At 36.7% G+C, this 20,766-nt stretch overlaps 1 protein-coding gene across 1 annotated transcript in view; it reads left to right on the forward strand.

Moving 5' to 3' along the window:
- The window catches only part of CXCL12 (C-X-C motif chemokine ligand 12), a 62,952-nt gene extending 58,402 nt beyond the window's left edge, over positions 1 to 4,550 (forward strand). The window contains exon 4 of the mRNA XM_074232658.1: positions 4,517 to 4,550. Within this exon, the coding sequence (XP_074088759.1) occupies positions 4,517 to 4,535 (19 nt within the window). The 3' untranslated portion in view covers positions 4,536 to 4,550. The remainder of the gene's footprint in view (positions 1 to 4,516) is intronic.
- Positions 4,551 to 20,766: the final 16,216 nt, after the last annotated feature.

A 20,766-nucleotide genomic window follows, 5' to 3' on the forward strand; every position in this document is an offset into this window, starting at 1 on the left:
TCTACCAATAGCTTATTGGTGTACCAATTTTTCCTCATTGCCTCCAACATTCCTCATTACTGATAGGTTTAACATGGTACATAAGATTTTCTTTAATTTATATTAATCAACAGTTTTAAAGCATTTTTTCATATGATAGTTTTGATTTTTACTTCTGAAACCTGCCATTCATACCTTTAACATTTTATCAATAGGAGAATGACTCATTTTTCTAAATTTGATTCCATTCTCTCTATATATATTAGAAAAATTAAGTTTTTAATCAGAAAAACTTATAATTTTTGACTTCATTGTTTATGTTAGTCATTCAAGTTGTTTCTGACTCTTTGTGTGAAGTTTTCTTGATAAAGATATTAGAATGATTTGTCATTTTCTTTTACAGGGGATTAAGGCAACAGAGGTTAAGTGACTTGCTGAAATCATAGCAAATAAGTATCTGAGTTTAGATTTGAATTCAGGTAGTCCTGACTCCAGATCCAGCAGTCTGAGGTGACCAACTATTTTGTACTATTTTAGGGAAATATATTTACTTAGATTACCACTAGGTCTGTTTTCAATTTTCTTTGTGTGAAGATCATAATTGCTATCCCTCTTTTTTTTAAATTCAATGAAAGCATAAGGGATTCTAGCCCTTTGTTTTTGGTATCTGCTTGGGTGAATTCATTCCTTCACATTCACAAGTTATGAGTTACTGTGTATTTCTCATTGCCTATTTTTTTCTGTTTATTCTCCTCTCTTGCTCTTTTTTAATCCTCTCTGTCCTCAAAAGTTTCATTTGCTTCTATCCACTGCTTCACTTATTTTGTCCTCCCTTTTATTACTTCCTTTCTTTCCATATTTTTTATCCCCCCCTCTTATTTCACTACTGGGTAAAATGATTTTCATATCCTTCTCTCTGTGTATATGTATTGTGTGTGTGTGTGTGTGTGTGTGTGTGTGTGTGTGTGTGTGTGTGTGTGTGTATGAAATGAGAGTGAGCTTCAAGGATTGCCCAATGTCCCCCATTTTCCCTCCTTTCTAAAAGCTCTTTCAAAATTTTGTACCTCTAATTTAGGTGAGAAAATTTTCCTCATTCTAACTCTTCCTTCCTACTTCTCCCATTGCATTACTCTTTCTCATTTAACTTTCTGAGGTCATTCCAATCAAAAGGCTCACATTTATACCTAACTACCCTAAATATTTCTATGTAAACTCCTTCTAACTGTCCTAATAATATAAAGTTCTTAGGAGTTATATGTATTATCTTCCCATATGGGAATATACTCTTTCATATTTGCCTTTTTTGTGTTTCTCTTGTGTCTTATATCTGAATGTTCAGTTTTCTATTTAGTCCTTTTTTCCATCAGAAATGCTTGAATGTTTGCTATTTCATTAAATATCCATTTTTTCTCCTTAAGGATTTTATTCAGTTTTTCTGGGGGTTATTCTCAGTTGTAATCCTAGCTGTTGTTTTCTGTTCCTTTAACAGAAAATCTGCTAAATCTTGTGTGATCCTGACTATGGCTTCTTGAGATTTGAATTGTTTCTTTCTGGTTTTTATAATGTCTCCTCTTAACCCTGGGAGCTCCAGATATAATTTTGCTGGGGATTTTCATTTTGGGAATCTAATCTTTTGGGACAATTTTCTTGGTATTTCTTGAACTTTAATGTATAATTCTATTATTATAATTATAATAATAATAATAATTATTATTTATTACTTTCTTTTTTTGGTTTTTTCAATGCAGTGGGGTTAAGTGACTTGCCCAAGGTCACACACCTAGGCAATTATTAAGTGTCTGAGACTGGATTTGAACTTAGGTCCTCCTGACTCCAGGGCCAGTGCTCTATCCACTGCACCACCTAGCTGCCCCTATTATAACTTTCTTAGAGTATAATTAAATTATTTCTCTTCATTATTTTCTAGGTCAGTTGTTTTATCTGATGAGATATTTCATATTTTCTACTTTTTTATCCTTTTGACTGTTTTATTGTTTCTTGATGTCTCATGAAAACATTATTTTCATTTGCATATTCTAATTTTTAAGGAATTATTTTCTTGAGTGAACTTTTGTACCTTTTTTCCCATTTGTCCTATTTTGTTTTTTAAAGAATTATTTTCTTCAGTGAATGTTTTGCTACTTTTTACTGTTTTAGACATAATTTTGTTCAATATTTTTGTTTCTATTTTATTAAGCTGTTAATTATCTTTATATAATTTTATTGCATCACCCATTTACCCTGTTTTCCCCCCCTATCACTCTTATTTCTCTTTCTCTCTTTAAAAACTCTTCCAGGAATTCTTGTTGGGCTTGGATCCAATCAACATTTTTCTTCGACGTTTGGCATGTATCTATTTTTGCATTGTTGCTTTTTCTAAATTTATGTTTTGTTCTTTACCACCTCCATAGCATAACCTTATGATCAAATTATTTTTGTTGTTGTTTGCTCAGTCTATTTCTTGATTTTAAACTTTGTGCTTAAATAAAATACTCAGCTCACCTAGTCATGGGGAGGTACTGTCTCAGATTTCAGTCTTCTCTGTGCTTCTGTTTTCAGTTAGTTCTTTGGGTCTGCAAGTTTTCAATGTTTCCAAGGGGGTGTGGACCTGAGAGAGGTGTAGCCACTGCTCTTTTAGTCTGTGTTCCTTATCTTTACCAAGGAATGACCCTTGCTCACCAGCATCTCCAAATGCTAGCATTCCACTTGGCTCTGGAAATGTGATCAAGTCTCTTGCTCTCTTGTGCCAAATACTAGCATTCCTTTCTACCTTGGAACAAGGACCACAGTTCCTGCTCCCTTGGAACTGATTGAAAGCATTCTTCTCCACCCAGGAACTGTGAGCCAGAACTGTGTGTGGGCAAAAGAGTTGCTAATCAGCACCGGCTGCATCTAGTACCAGCAAAGGGTCCCTTGTAGTCTCTTTCTGACAAGTTATCTGACCCCCTTACTATCTCTGGGCTGAGATTTCCTGAAACTACCGCTGGTACTATAACAACCCCAAAGACGCACTGATGGTGCTGCTTCCACAAGTGCTCTGAGATGTCCTTGATTTCTCCTGCCAACTTTTTATGTTATCTTAGACTGGGAAAAAATCTCTCTCTCTGACTTTTGTTGCCTTTGCCACAGCAAAATTTCATTTGAGCTATTATTTTAAATTGGGAGAATTCAGTTGCGTTATTGTCCTCTGCCTGTGACATTCACACACACACACACACACATACACACACATACACAAAAGATTTCTGAATTTTCTCCTATCCATTGAGGAGGCAAGCAAAATGACATAATACATGCGAAGTCATGTAAAACATGTTTCCATATTACAAGTTCAAACTCTTCAACCTGAAACCTCACACCATCTGGGGAATGTCTACATTGGAAGTGTCATAACCATCACTCCTACAGCCTTTCTGATTGGCTGACTCCTCCCTGAATTTTAAGGATGGGGGCAGCTAGGTGGCGCAGTGGATAAAGCACCGGCCCTGGAGTGAGGAGTACCTGGGTTCAAATCCGGTCTCAGACACTTAATAATTACCTAGCTGTGTGGTCTTGGGTAAGCCACTTAACCCCATTGCCTAGCAAAAACCTAAAAAAAAAATTTAAGGATGGGGCCTAGGTCAATTTAGTCTCATCTTTCTGTAGACAACACCTGGACTTTCTCAGCATTGCTCTTTCAGGTTAAAATTCCTTCCCCAATCACTCAGCTTCCTTTTTTGTATCATTTTTCTCCATTATAATGTATACTCCTTAAGGACAGGAGCTTTCTTTCTACTTATATTTGTATTTCTTTCACAAATCAATCAATCAACCTGATACAAACTAAGTACTTAACAAATGTTTGTTCTTGACTGACTAGCATTTCAGGATGATTTGGTTCCAAACTAGCTTTTCTATCTTACTTAACACTACCCCACTATATTCCAGTCAAAATGGAAGACTAGCTATTACAGAAAATTGGCACCTTCAGACATTTGCACAAGGTAGTCCATGCCCTGTGACTGAAATATATTTCTTTCTCATGTGGAACTCCCAAGCTCCTTCTCCTCTTTCAAATTTCAGCTCAGGAACAACCTTTTCCATGAAGCCTTCCCCCTTTTCCCCAGATGAAAGCATTTTCTCACTTCTCCAATTTTCCTAGAGTCCTCTAACTCATACTACTTACTTCTTATCACACCCTATCATACTCTTAACATTATCCCTAGGTCTTTATTTACAACTAGCAGTTCATAACACTTTGTTTGTAGTAGGCTCTAACAATCAAATGAACAAATAGAAGGGTGAATTGTAGTCACTATCATGGACCCAATCTAATAATAGAAAGCTGAAGTGAGAATGAAAGTTTTTAGAATATAATCCATTACATATTGGATCCACTGCATGTGGGCCTTTCATCCTCCCTTATACTGTATCAGAGCAGTCTGATAGAATACATGAAAGAAATTCTGTAATAAATCTATATTTCAACAAAATTGTTTCACATTCCCTAAATTTTTAAAGACATTTTCCCATTTACTGTCTTTGTCTCTCCTCTCAGGTCTTACCACTTGGACTAGAATCTGGTGTGTCCAACCTGCAGTGCAGAGGTCCTTTGGGTCTCATTCAAGAGACCTTTGAGGGTTTTTTGTTTGGTGATGGAGCCCAGAAGAGCTCAAAGATTGGACTACAGGCTGAAAGGAAATGGGGAGCAGCTACATGGCGCAGTGGATAGAGCACCAGCCCTGGAGTCATGAGTACCTGAGTTCAAATCCGACCTCAGACACTTAATAATTGCCTAGCTGTGTGACCTTGGACAAATCACTTAACCCCATTGCCTTCGATAAATTTTTAAAAATTTAAAAAAGAAAGCAAATAAAGGAGATATCTTCCAATTCTAAATCTGTAATTCTGTGCTTTCAAGTTTCTGGGAAAAGTCATAGATATTTGAGACCCTATTGTGAGAAATAGAGACTAGTTCAACTAATGGATAGAAGACTTGACAGTGAATCAATAGAACCAAATGGGTAACCCATAAGCAAAGCTCCTTATCTCTATCTTCCTCTTTGTTTTATTCACTGGTTGGAGCTTATCTATCTTCAGGAAACTGACAGATGTTCTAAAGACTGTGAAAATGGATAGAATGGTTAGAAAATACAGTAGGGAGAGGGAAAAAAATGAGACTACAGCAAGGTGATATTGTCAAAAAAATAAACCACAAAACAGAGTTTTAATCTAGGAGCTAAGTAATCTGTATTCTAATCCTGTGTTCTTCTTTCAGTTTTATGGCAATGATAGAGGGGAGGGTGGGATGGGGGTAGCCTTTAATGCTTTTTGGTCTATATACTTCATCTATAAAATTAACTATAAGTCAGAGGTGTCAAAATGGCCACAAAATTCCATGTATGACCTGAGCCAGATTTAAATATAATCAGAAATATTTAACAAAATAAATAAAAATACAATATAGCATAAGTAATGCAAATTTGTGGTTTTCAAAGTCAATATGTACCTTCAAATATTCTTTTCTATATGAGTAGATAGTGAACTAGACTGGTTTTTAGGGTCTTGCCTACTATGAACTTCCATGATGGTTTTTTTTTAGGTTTTGCAAAGCAATGGGGTTAAGTATCTTGCCCAAGGCCACACAGCTAGGTAATTATTAAGTGTCTGAGGCCGGATTTCAACTCAGGTACTCCTGACTCCAGGGCCAGTGCTCTATCCATTGTGCCACCTAACTGCCCCTCCATGATAGTTTTTAATGCACACCCTCTCTTCCCCAATTATTGTTAAACTTAAAAAGAAAAGGGGAAAAATGTTAAGTAACATTGTCTAACATAGGTGTGACTCTCATAGTTCCAGCCTCTCTCCTTGTTCCATAGCTATGTAACATTAATTCATCAATGTCTTTGATAAGAGTACAGATAGTATACATATCATATCTACATATGATTCAAAGAGTGGGATATTCAATAAGTAAAATGACAGAATTAGTATTCAAAAAGATGTCCTCCATCTCAAATGATGGACTGACTCAGATTAAATTTAGGCTAGGGACAGAGAATATGATTTCATTGGTAGAGGGAACTCCTACTTAAGAAAACACTTTCTACCAATGCACATGAATTAGTACTTTCTGTCTAATTGTTAATCCTATGGCTGTCAAGAACTTTGCCAAGGGTCATACAGCCATTATGGGACAGAAGCACAATTTGAAACTGTCTTCTTGGCATCAAGGCTATCACTTTGTTCAACTTTGTGAAGTAGCCTCTCAGATTTAATTTAGTAATTTAATTTCAGTTTTATTCATATACAGTTGTTCTCTTGAATTTAAAAATTAAATTAAACTTATTTAGGATGGAATAAGTATTTAAAGAAGTTTCTATAAGAAGTACCTGAGCAGCAAATATATTGAGTTGATAGTGTATTAGAGCTGCCACCAATAAGCTATTAGGGTCTCCATTAAAAAAAGTGCAGTGTAGAAAATGACAGTGGTCATCATCCTGCCATATTCTACCTTCATCAGACTATAACTGGAGTCTAAATTCAGTTATGTGTTCCATATTTTAGGGAAGAAATCCAGAAATTGAATTGTATCTAGAGAGTGAGTGATCAGAATAGTCAGAGATATATAGAAATTGTACAACAATTTAAGGAGGGAAAGTTTAATGGGACAGATTAAAAAATGATGATATGGAAACCAAGTCTGGGTCAGTGTTGTTAGAGATTTCTGACCCAGAATTAAATGAAAGAGACTCACTTCTGAGGCACCTTCAAATTATTAGTTTTTTATTCAAATGAGTCCATATCATACCTATAATGGAAGAATCAGAGATCTAGGGGTGGAAGGCATTTCTAAGACTCATCAGGTTCAGTCAGTCCCTTTATTTTGCTGTTTTTGTTGAAGGCTCATTTACAGTTTTATCCAACTCCTCTTAACACCATTTGGGGAATACTTGGCAAATATGGTAAAATGATAGATATATTATTTTCTTCTCTAGTTATTTTTCAAATGAAGAAACTAAGGCAAACAGATGAAGTGACTTGTCCAGGGTCACACAGGAAGGGACTGAGATCAGATTTGAACTCATAAAGATGTGTGTTCCTGACTCCAGGTCTGACACACTATCCAATGCTGCCTCTTCATTTTTTTTTAGTTTTTGCAAGGCAATGGGGTTAAGTGACTTGTCCATGGCCACACAGCTAGGTAATTATTAAGTGTCTGAGGCCAGATTTGAACTCAGGTACTCCTGACTCCAGGGCCGGCGCTCTATCCACTGTGCCACTTAGCCACCCCCACTGCTACTGCCTCTTCATTTTACAGATGATGAAACTGAAGCCAATTGGAGCTTAAGTTACTAGTTCAAGGTCACCCAGATCATGGAGGGACTGAGGTTGAACTCAGTTTCTCTAACTGTAACTAGCCTGTTTTGATTGTGCCATTTCTAAACAGTGTGTGAACCCCAAAACACTTCTTGGGAGTAAGCTCTTCATTAATAAAACCAATAGATTGATCCAAGGCCCAGGAAAATGCTAATGGGTCAAACTTGAGGTGAAAATGATAAGGCCATAGGTCCAGGCAGCAGCTGGTGAGACTCAATGAAACCTGGAAAGGAGAAGAATTTTATAAACAGGAAACCCACCCCCCAGGGAGGCATTTGCATTTGTTAAATAGTAAACTGCTTTTCTTCCAAACATTTTTCCTCTCTTAATTTAAAACTCTCAATCTATTCCTGGGGAAATGAATTTCATAAATGTCTGATGGTAGGGTCTGAACTGTTCTCTAAAAGAGGTTAAATGACTCCTAGCTAAGAACTCTTTTTACCTGAAAAAAAGGCGAGCCACATTTCATCAAAAGTAAACAAATTGGGACCTCAAAAGATTTGAGATGCCATCAAAGAGAAAATCTATGTTTTTATCCAGGAGGTTTTAAACTTAGTATCAAATCCCCCCCACCCCACTGCCACTCTACCCCTAAAACCACTGGAAATATTGATGGGTGAATATCGGACATTTCAGCTTCAGTCTGACCCCAAATATTTCAAAATTGTGTACTTGTTCTCTCTTGGGAGACTGCCAGTCTTTAAATAAAGATGAAGATAAGTAGAGCCCCTTCTGAACACCCCTGTGAATTTTAACCTCAGCCTCTGACCCAATCACTTAATTACCATGGTGACTATATTCTAACCAATCCATTTCCATGTGACAAGGAGCAGAAAAATGATGGGAAGCAGTGCTCAGAGATGCTATCAGAACCACTGGGGGAGTGAGCTACCAAGTAGAATAATTTTCTTAGCAAATGTCTATCCTTTTCAACCCACAGTTCAGGCCTAAAAATAGTCATCTAGATGTTTTCTGGGTTCTTATTAATTATAATTTTCTGAATATCAATCAGCCAATTAAGTTCTCTCCTTCTTTATCATATATATATATATATATACATATATATATATACATATATATGTATATATATATGTATGTTAGGGGCAGCTAGGTGGCACAGTAGATAGAGCACCAGCCCTGGAGTCAGGAGTACCTGGTTCAAATCCGATCTCAGACACTTAATAATTACCTAGCTGTGTGGCCTTGGGCAAGCCACTTAACCCCATTTACCTTGCAAAAACCTCAAAAAAATTATAAAAAATTTATAAATTATAAAATTACCATATATATATATATATGCTTTTACATTTAAGTAATGGATCCCTGTCCATACCATACCATTGTTTACTCAGAAAGTCTGTAACTCTCTTGAACGTAGGCACCATATCTTACACCCCTTTGGTATACATAACTCAAAGCAAATAAGCTAATGATAGGGTCTCAGGAATACCAGATTCAAATAGTCAGTCAGGGGCAGCTAGGTGGTGCAGTGTGGATAGAGCACCAGCCCTGGAGTCGGGAATCCCTGAGTTCAAATCCGGCCTCAGACACTTAATAACTACCTAGCTGTGTGGCCTTGGGCAAGCCACTTAACCCCATTGCCTTGCAAAAACTAAAAAACAAACAAAAAAACCCAAAAAACAAATATTCAGTCAGTAAGTATTTATTGACCAGTGCTTAGCAATGTTGTGAATGATGGCTGAGGTACAGAGAATGGACCAACTCTCTAAAACAAATATTAGGTCAATTGAAGAAATTTTAAAAAAAAACCTTTTAAGAAGAACTTTTATATATTTTATTGATGATTTTAAATTTCCTAGCACAGTAATTTCTGGATATTTGTGGTCCTTTCTCCCCTGTTCATTCTTGAGATAACCCTGAAGTTTTCTCTGCAACAAAGAAAAACAGTTAAGCAAAAACTGTTGATACTGTGACATTGTGAGATCATTCACTGAAAATTCTATCATTGTTGGCTGAATGAAATGAGCAGATCCACAAGAACACTGTACACCCTAACAGCAACATGGGGGTAATGATCAACCTTGATGGACTCGCTCATTCCATCAGTGCAACAATCAGGGACAGTTTGGGGATATCTGTGATGGAGAATACCATCTGTATCCAGAGAAAGAAATGTGGCATTTGGACCAAAGACTACTACCTTCAATTTAAAAAAAACCACTGTGTTATTATGTAATTTTTCTGTCTCTTATACTTTATTTTTTTCCTTAAGGATATGATTTCCTCTCTCATTACATTTGACTTAGATCAGTGTGTACCATGGAAACAATGTAAAGTCTAACAGACTGCCTTCTGTGGGGAGGTGGGGGAGGGAAGCAAGATTAGGGAGAAAATTGTAAAATTCAAAATAAATTAATTAAATAAATTAATAAAATAAAATTCTATCATTGTACTTGATATGCCAAGACAAGGGAAGTTTGTTTCACTCTATTCTCTAGATGGAGATTATTCATGAAGATTCCTTAGAGCCTAGTTTCCTCTCAATATTCTGTTCACTTATATTGTCAGAGTCATTGTGTATAGCATTTTCCTGGTTCACCCTGTACTAGTTCACACAAGTTTTTGCATGCTTTCCTAAATTCCTCATAATTATCATTTCTTATTGCACAACATGGTATCTCCACAAGTAGTCCAATTTATCTATTCCAGTTCCTTAATACCATGAAAGTGTTGTTATGACTTTTTCAATGTAGGCAACCTTTTTTATTTTTTATTTTACAAGGCAATGGGGTTAAGTGACTTGTCCAAGGTCAAACAGCTAAGTAAGTATTAACTGGCTGAAACTGGATTTGAATTCAGTTCCTCCTGACTCCTGAGCCAGCTAGCTGACCCATAGGTAGACTTTTGTTTCCATGTTTGTCTTACTTCAAATATACATCCTTAATAGTAGTTAATCTTGGTCAAAGATTAGGGAAAGGAAGACTTCCTATATGTATGATTTCATCAATATAGGGAAGTCCTTCTTCCAATTCAGGTTTGTTCCTTCATTATGACATAATTTTAGACAGTTTCGCAGAACTGACAAGTTAAGTGACTCGTTGGGGATCATATAGGAACATGTCAGAGCTGGGACTTCCACCCGGATGTTCTTAACTTTGAGAATGATTCTTTAGATCCTATGATAAAGAATAGATGGAGGTAATCACTTTCCCACATAACAAACTGTTTTCCAGAATGGTTGGTTTATCTTTAAATTAAAACAAATAAACATTTCTAAGGGCCTCCTCTGTACTGAGGATAGGACTAGGTCCTTAGGGAAGCATGAAGTCTGAATTGAGGCACAGCTATTGCCCTCATCACCTCACACCTGGACTATTGTAATGTTGATTTCCTTGCTACAAGTCTCTCCCCACTTCAGTTCAACCTCCACTGAACTGTTAAACTGATCTCTCTAGAATATTGGTCTGATCCTGTCCACCCTCAACTCAGTAAACTCCATTGGCTCCCTTTCACATTTAAAATGAAATATAAAATGTCTTCTTTTGGCATTCAAAGCCCTTCATAAAGTTCATCTTCTCCTCACCTTTCCAGTCTTCTCAAACTTTAACTCATACCTGCTACTATACGCTACAACCCAAATGACATTGATTTCTTTTTTGTTCCTTGCACAAGCACTTCATCATTCAACTCCAGACAGTTTTACTGACTGTTCCTCATGTCTGGAAAATTCTCCCCTCTCATCTTTCCAATGCCAAATAAATCCCACCTTTTAAGAGAAGTATCTTGCAAACCCTCTTAATTCTAATGCTTTCCTTCTATCCATGTTTTTGTTTTTGTTTTTTAGTTTTTTGCAAGGCAAATGGGGTTAAGTGGCTTGCCCAAGGCCACACCGCTAGGTAATTATTAAATGTCTGAGGCCGGATTTGAACCCAGGTACTCCTGACTCCAGGGCCAGTGCTTTATCCACTATGCCACCTAGCCGCCCCTTATCGATGTTTTTCCTATTTGTCCTGTCTCTAGATTGTCTGTACACAATTATTTGCATGCCTTCTCCCATTAGACTGTAAGCTAGAATTAATGACCAACCAACCCTGGTTGATTCGTTGTTTTAGGAATAGAAACTGGATCTGTGATTTATTGATATAGCGAATTCTTCAGTAAAAGAAAAAAAAATTCCCCCCACCTATGCAGACTGGCATCTTATCTGCAGTTTAAAATATTAAGGACCTGCCAGGATACCTAGGACATAAGTGCTCTGAATAAGGTGAAAGAGCCAATGTATCATTCATTATCACACTGCCCTCCAAATCTTGCTTGATGTTTACAGCAAAGTAAGGATTCAATATATTGACTAAATTATATGTTATTAGGTTATGGATTTTGTGATTTAGGCTATGAATTCTAAATTTTGTCCGGTCTTCCCCTGATGCCTCATTGTGACATTGGGTTCTTGAAAATTGTTTCAAAGGGTTTTAAGTACCTCTACTTAAGTGCTAAAGAAAGCATTTTTGTCAAGCTGGAAAGGGAGGTTTGAAAAATAGTCCTTGTGACATACTGAATGCCTATTATATAAGAACCAGTTGGGTCAAGTCCAAAGAGGCTCATCTCTAGGAGTATGTTCACTAGGAGATTGCATTTTGAATCACAAAACCTTCTGAAATGATCTACAAAGGAATGAAGGCTCATCAATCTTGGTCAATGGAGGGAACACCCACATGGATCAAATCATGGATCTTTTGCATTGTTCTAAGTTTCCTGTCATCCCCCCACTTAATAAATTCCAGTAGCTCCCTATCACCTCCAGAAACAGATATAAAATCCTAAAGTCGGTGTTCAAAATCCTTCACAACCCAGACCCCTCTTAGTTTTTTCAATCTTCTTGTACCTTACTCCCCCACAAGGACTTTTCAATCCAGTGACATGGTCCTTCTTTATTGTTCCTTGTACAAATTATTAAATTGTTATTGGCTCCCCCCCCACCACATCCTCAGTGCATGAAATCTCCTCTCTCCTTATTCTACCTTCTGGTTTCCCTGGTGATAGTTAAATTCCAACTAAAAATCCATTCTACAGGAAGTATTTTCCTTATTTCCCCTTAGTTCTAATGCCTTTCCTGTTTTGCTTATCTCCCATTCGACCTCTCTATAGTTTTTTGTACATGTTTATTTGCGGGTAGCTTTCTTTCTCCATTCGACTGTAAGCTCCTTGAGAGGAGGGACTAATTTTTGTTTTTGTTTTTTACTCTATTTTGTATTCTCAATGGTTAGCACAACACTGTGTTTCATAAATAGATATAGTCTGTCCAAGGCTGGACCTGAAACTTTCCAGTTTGGTGAGACCTGCCATAGATATTTGAAAAGTACATAAAATGCTCATAAACCCAAATCAACACATTTAATAGAGCTGAGAGATTACAAAATGCCAGTAATTGACTTCAGGGTTATTTTCTGACCTAAATTAATAGTTCCCCTCAAACTACAGGCTTACTTTTGGATTGGCTATTGAAGATTTAAAAGAAAATAAGAATTTCGTAAAAGGTGAACTTTAATTTTAAAACTAACAATTAGAGGTCCAAAAGGAGTGACCCCAAATTTCCTCTCATTCACTGAAATACAAGTTCTCCCCATGTATTGTTTATTACTCTTTAGAAAGTGGGCTCTGTGTTCCATTAGCTATTGGGTGACATGGTGTCAATAAGTCCCATTTTGAAAGGAGTGAGTGATTTGTACATACCTAACCATTAAGACAGATTGATTCATTTAAACATCAGAGTGGTATCAGGAATATTTTTCAAAGTGAAGTTTTCTGCTTCAAAGTCAGAAAAGACTTTTGATATTTTCCCAAATTGAAGTCCAGGTCAAGTCCCACAGAGACCTAAAAATACCTGGGAAATGTATAGGTGTCTTTTCTTAGCTAATTTCATTCATGCTCTGATCCTTCCATGGGTCTAAGCAGAGTCACGAAAAAGATGGGAAAAGAATACTTTAGAGCTAAAGTTAGAATGGACCTCAAAGGGCAACTAATTCAATATTCTGCTCTTTTTTTTTTTTGGAGTTAACAATAGCTCTCACTGGTCCAAACTGGGTTAAAGGGGAGGGACTGACACCCCTTTCATAGGGAATATCTCAGTTTTTTGCTCAAGCCATGTACAAATATTATGCATGGTAGGAGACAGACTTTTAAAAAGAAGGGTCAGAATCTTATTTTATTTTCTAACTCTTTGTACAACTCTCTCCTTGGATCCCTTGGAGGAAAAAGCAAAGTTTAGATTTGGCTCCTTTCTGGGATATATTCAGATGGGAAGAAAATGTATAATGTATAATGTAGTGTATAAATGGAACCGATATTTATTTCCTCCACACAAAAGAAATGCTTAACACTCAAAACTGAGAATTATGTATTGAAAAAGAGTTGAAACACAGTCAAGAAACCTATAACTTCTTTTACACTAACCCAGGAGGTTAATACTTAAAGAGTAAATGATTTGTGCACAGAACACTTGCTAGATCTGTTGAATAAGATTTCATCTTCACTTTGGCTCTATGTTGTCTAAAAACTCCCTTAAGGTTCATCATGTCTTCTGGTAAGTCAGGCCAGAGCTTGGGCTCATTCTTCTGTTGGTGGTCATATTCTTATCCAAAACACATTGTAGTAGTTACAAAGGGCCCCTTTCAAAGTGCAGTCAGTGGAAAGAAGAATCCATAACTCCCAAAATATTCCCCCAAATAATTTCCCAAAGTCTATTCCACCTGAATGAATGAAAAATTATAGCACTGAGGATACAGAAACAAAACCAATGGAAATCCTTAAGATTATATTTTAATAGTTGGAGACAATACTTATAGGGGAGTGGTGACCAAGGAAGGGTATATAAATTTGGAAAGTTATCAAGTTGGTGAATAGAAACCATAAGGGAGATAGACTGACATCCCCTTTTCAAGAATAATGGCAGTATTATTCAGATGTCACAAATTTCAAAGGGAATGAGGAGTAGGTTCCCATTCCAAAACTGGTAAGAATATAACTAGAAGACTAAATAAGGAATGGCCAAGGTCACCCCTAAATTAGTGGCTCACGGAAGCTTTTAGTAAATCAAATGAATGGGGGTTTCATTTCAGAGGTAAAAAGGGTTAAATCTAGGGAGCATGACTCAGCCCTCATGATCATAGTCCAGTCAATTATACTCAGGGATAAAAACAGAAAATAGAAGTATCCAAGGAGTATGGATCCAAGCTTAGGCTCTCCTAAATAGTACATGCTCTAATTTTCTCCCTTTGCTTTCCTTCAACACTTTCCTCATTCCATGGAAGTCTCAAAGAGAATTCCAAAACACATTATGGAGAGAGGGTGATTCTTCAGAGTTCTATGGCATTACTCTTTTGATGCCTGCCCATTCCTTCTTGTCATCAAAGAGAACAAGAAATTATTGAGTCATCCCCAAAAGTCTAGTTCTATAATGAGCCAGAGCTCAAGTATTCACAGATTGGGGTTGGGGGGGGGATCCACACATTTGTAGAGATAAACAGAATTTTGGAGAGAAGCGTTAAATTACTCAAATTTGAACTCAGCTCCTATGAGTTCAGAGTCAGTGCTTTGTTGATGGAGACCACCTCCAGCCTGGAGATAGATTGGGAGAGTAGAAGGCCTAGATCCTTGGGAAGATGTTTCCTGGTATTTGCTTCTGGCAGCTGGAGAGGAAACTGAAGAAGAGCTATTTTTATACATCCATCAATCATTACCAGCATGATACAATGAGTCGGGACAAGACTTAGATTCAAATTCTACCTCTGATACTGATTGTGTGATCTTTAGCAAGTCATTTATATCTCTGAAATTGTTTGCTCATTTGAATTAGATGATCTCTTCAAATCTATGCTACTTTGGAGTCCTAGTGCCATATCTCATTTGCAATCCTGCTTTGTGAACAATCCAAAATGGGAATGAATCCACTCCTAACATCCCAGAACTATAGCTGTAAAAGCACATAAACAAACAAGCTTATGTCCTAAGTCCTCAAGCATCTAGTGATGACTTATAAAACTTCAGTGGCTTCGTATTATCACTTGAATATAAAACCCTTCATATCTTGGCATCAGTTTTCTATTTCACAGTTTATTTTCCAATATTCTCTTCTTGTACTCTTCAGTCTATTAAATTAATCTTTCTTGTTGATCATCATATATGACACTCAATCTCTTTGCCTTTATCCAGGTTATATGTGGTTCACATCTAGAATCATATCCTTTTTTTACCTTTACCTCCTGAAACCTCAACTTTCCTGCAAAACTATGCTCAACTATCACCTCTTATATGAGGCTTTCTCTGATCTCCCCCCCCCCCTACAAAATTGTATTGGATTTATTTGATATACAAATGTGAATTCTCTAGGTAGAATGTAGACCCCTTGAGGATAGGGACTATTAATCTGAGTCCTAGTATGGATAGTAGTTCCTTAAAAAATGTTCATTGGTTGATTGATTAGTTCAGTAGACACAAACTCTCAGTTCTCCAGTCCCTGTCACCTTACTTTTGGACTAAATCAAAGTATGTTCACTCCAGCACTGTCAGTTTTGATAGATAAATCTTTGGTTCTTAAATGAATAGCTTGTTCTTTACTCATAAAGAAGTAGGTTTCCCTCTAAAAAAACAATTCTTTTACTTGCAAATCTTTCCCAATGTCCTCTATTTCATGTGGCTCTTTGCCAACTCTGGGCTTAACCATGAAATTCACAAGAGAGTGATCAGAGGCTGAAAGAATCCATCATGAACTCTGGTAATTATGATTTTTTTTAGTGACCCCCCAATGAATGCTCAACTTAGTTATTAATCAAATAAAAATTCCTCTGCCAATACATAATTGGATTTCTTTTTAAGCTTTAAACTTATCTATCCCAGAGACTCGATTTTGTCAAAGCTTCAGTGAAAAGCAAGATGAAAATAAGATGAATCTAGGAATTAACAGTTTAAAATTGAGACTTACATGGAGTACAGTAGGAATAGATTTATTAGTAGGGAAGAAAAAGATGGGGCAAAACCAGGCCAGAAGCCACAGGATTTGGGTGAATAAAACGTTTTTTGTGTGTGGGCTGGTACTTTCAACAAGGTCAGCAAAAAGCCTCTCTCAGTCTAAAGGATGTTTTAGCAAGGAGATCTCAAATAAGAAACACAGATCTTTGGTGGGAAGGGATGGGATCATTAGCTTTTTGTTGTTGCTCATTTCAGTCCTGTCTGACTCTTGGTGACCCCATTTGGAGTTTTCTTGGCATGGTGTCATTAAGGCAGTTCACAAAAGGTCTAAGTTAGTTTTGATTAGAGGAGGTGGATGAAGCCAGCTAAGCTGATATGTGGAGGAAAAGCTAGCCACTCATACGTGCTTTATAACTTAGCTAGTTGGCCTCCTGTCATAGGTAATTGCTTTTAAAAGAGCTAATTCTAGCGTGATGAAGTTGGCATTGAGGAACTTTGATAGCCTTCAAAAAGAAAATCGTAAGATCTTGTTTTCTGCAAGAAAGTCAACTCTTTTCCTAGAGACAAGCTCAGTCTGAAAACATTTCTCCTTGTTTTAATATCAATTGACTACATCTGTTCCTTTTCTAATGGATTCAACTGGGTTAGAGGCTCTTATCTAGTTTCTCCTTTCCCTAATTCATCTTACATGTTTATATAAGACTTATTTTCAAATACACAAGTTTGATCTAATGATTCATCGCTAAAAATATGGCATCATATTTCCCTATTGACCAGATTAAAGATCAGACTCCTTAGCCTGACATTCAAAGCTCTACAGTCTGTTTCAACCTTCCTTTCCAATCTCTCTCATACTTCCCTCCCTTAAAGACTATAAGCTCCCATCAAATTCAACTGCTAATTGATTTCCCAGTTCCTCTCTAGTGTTTAGACCATTTCTAACCCTTGAATATTTTCCTTCCCTACTACAGCATCTCCTTTCTCCCCCTTGAAATGCAAAGCATCCTTCCTGCCTCAAGTCAAATGATAGGTACTCCACAAGTCTTCTTACATCCCCTCCCCACCCTGCCCCTGGATCTTTTCCTCATTTGATCTTGATGTCCAAAGTCTCATCTTCTCCTGGGCACTCATATTTGAATTTGCCTTGCAGCTTTATGTTTCCTAGGATTTGTCTAGCTTTTCCTAAGTCAACTCTGTTCCAAGCACAGTCTCACTATATCTATATCTATATCTAATCTATATCTATATCCATATCTATATCTATGTCTATGTCTATGATGTCTATGATGTCTATGTCTATATCCATATCTAATCTATACCTATACCTATATCTATATCTATATCTAAATCTCTGTCTATATCTATATCTAAGTAATCTATATCCATATCTATATAAATCTAGATATCTATCTACATCTACATTTCTAACTCTATCATATCTATATCTATCTAGATATAGATACATTTATATATGAACATATATACATATGAACAAGCAGATATATATATATATATATGCTTATTTATGTATGTATGAATGCATTATTATTATCCCAAGTGTAAAGTCCTAGAGACAGGCATTTCTTTCTAAATCCTTCAACAAGAAGCATAGGCTGGTCTTAGTTTAATGAATGAATGAATATTGGGAAAAACTAAGACCACTGCTTCAATATCCATGGGACTAATTAGGGGAGGTGTTGAATTTAAAAAGCTGCTGAGGATGCTTTCAAGTTCCATCATGGACTCCTATGGATCTTAATACATCTCAGACTTGAGGGGTGGATGGAATCCTGGGAGATGAGATCTGGTTCATGTATCTACTTTGAAGTCTAAGTTAACTATTCTATATTGCTCTTACCAAACTGGAAGGACCAGATTCAATGATGAGAGAGAGGAAGTGAAAGGTAGCCCTTATTTAAAGTTCTTCAGAGAAGGAGCTCTAACATTATTCACTGCTGTTCAGTTTTTCCATATAGTTCACATATATCATACATACATATATTATGAGTGTGTATGTATTTTGTGTGTGTGTGTGAGAGAGAGAGAGACAGACAGACAGAGAGAGAGAGAGAGAGAGAGAGAGAGAGAGAGAGAGAGAGAATCAGAAGAATCAGTGGGAGCCTTTTTCCCCTTGAAAATCAACTAGCCTACAAATTAAGATTTGATTTATTGTACTGTTGATTGTCTTGGCTAAAGGATAAAGGACGTGTTAATAATGAAGATTAACCTTATAAATGTGATGACATAAGTAATGCAAGGATTGCAGGGCACAGCAGATAGAATGCTCAGTCTGGCTGCAGGGAGATCTGAGTTCAAATCCTTTCTCTGATATTATGTAAACCAGAACTTTCATGAACCTCAGAGGCAAGTATACCTGGAATCTCTGACAGAAGTGTTGGATAAAAAATAAACGGAGCTCCTGCTGAAAAATTTAAATCTTTGGCTATATGCATTACAAGAAACTTTGATATAATGAATATCCAAAAGTTTAGATATAAAACTTTACTGCACTAAAACTTCTAGATATGTTCTGGTACTTTAAAAGTTAACAATATACTGCTTACAATAGCCCCATGAGGAGACAAGAAAAGCATTATCATTATTATTATACCAATGTTACTGGTGAAGAAACTGAGCCTGGGAGATGTCAAATCACTTCTCACTCAGCTAGGAAGTTTGGAACTATGATTTGAACCCCTTCGAGGTGTAATTTGGAAGCTCTTGTTCTGAGCTGCCTGTCCCACTTCAGCCAGAATAACAAGAAATTTAGTAATTACCTGCTTCCTCTTGAACCAGGTAGACATAGCATGGGTCTTTCAAATTTTCCCAAGAAGAAACTGCTAACAAGAGGCTAGTCAACTTTCACAAAATTTCCTTTCCTTAATATTAAGACTTGAGCCTTCAACTATATCTCCAATATTTTTTTCTCCTGAGACTTTTCTCAAAGGAGATTTAAATATATTTGAATATGCATTGAAAATGTGTCCTGTCTTAAACTGGAAGATTTAAAACAGTTTAGACATGGATGACTCACTCTTGAGAGTCTCTGGGGCAGGGGTGGGGAACCTTTTATTTTGTTGAGGCTGGCTTAAAGACAAACCAACTGAAGGCCACATAAGGCACACACAAAAATTTATGGATTTTTTTTTTGAGAGAGATAAAATATCTTATTCATCTGCTTTTAAAATTAGGAACATACATTTTGAAGAAAGACAACAGAGTTCTGACCATTAGTGTAAACCATCATTTCCTTAGTAGTTTTATATTGAGACATTTTAATAATTCTAGTTAGAAAAATATGGACAAATCACATTACATGTAATAAATCAAGAAATATACAATCTGCGCTTTAATTCTATACTTTGACAAAAGGAATAGAATGGGACAGAGACCCAGAGAATGCACAAATGCACACATCGGCAAAGATGAGATAAATCCAAGAGATAAACATTGGAGCCAGTAAAGTTCCAACTTCCACTCCTTCTACTTTTACTTCTAAATGTAAACACTTCATAGGATCATAGATCTAGACTTAGAAGGGTTCTCAGAGATCATTTAATTACAGCCCCCTCATTTTACAGATGAGGAAACTGAAACTCAAGAAGTTAGGTAGCCTACTTGAGGTCTTCCAGGTCATAAATAGCAAAGCATAGATTTGAACCTAGATCCTCTGAACTCATGGACCTCCTTTCTACTCCACTTCCCTTTCTAGGGTTCATTTCCTTATCTGTGAGATGAGGCACTTGCAGTAGATTACCCCAATATCTCCTTATGATTTCACATCCTCAATCTATCTAAGCTTTCAGTTTCTTACAAAAATTGTCAATTTTTTCCTCTCTCTCCTCCCCCCCCTTCTTGCTCTCCTGAATCAGTTTCTCTTCTTTTCTCACTTTCTCTATCTTTTTTTTTCTGTCTTTCTCTCTCTGTACCTCTGAGGCTTCCAGCCTCCCCAGTAGCCTGAGGGAAAATGTGGAGAGTCTCCCATTCAAGCACTAGTCTCCTATTCTATTGTCTCCTCTAAAATATTAACATAAGTCATTAGCATATCTACAACTCAATTACACTTCAATGACTCCAATTCTACCCAAGGCTAGGGGAGAAGGGAGTTCTCAATCCACACATCAATGAATCAACAAATATTTACTGTGTCCCCAACAAGACCCTAGGCACTGTATTAACTCTGTAAACATATGTAAAACATCAATGGGGGGGGGGGGGGATTTACTGTTGTCTTCTATAGCTAGTAAATCTGGTTTAAGTTTGTTTTTGTTTTAAATTTACCTAGAGAAGCAATAATAGGCTTGATACTAATATAGCCTGTAAAGCCCTGTAAAACACCCTCTGTTGTTGTGTAGTCATTTCATTTCAATTGTGGCTGACTTTTCAGGATCTCATTTGGAATTTGTTGGGCAAAGATACTGAGTACTTTACCATTTCCTTCTCCAGTTCATTTTACAGATGAAGGAACTGAGGCCAACAGGATTAAGTGAATTATCCACG

Source organism: Macrotis lagotis, chromosome 4 (genome assembly GCF_037893015.1).
Source record: "Macrotis lagotis isolate mMagLag1 chromosome 4, bilby.v1.9.chrom.fasta, whole genome shotgun sequence".
Taxonomy (NCBI): domain Eukaryota; kingdom Metazoa; phylum Chordata; class Mammalia; order Peramelemorphia; family Peramelidae; genus Macrotis; species Macrotis lagotis.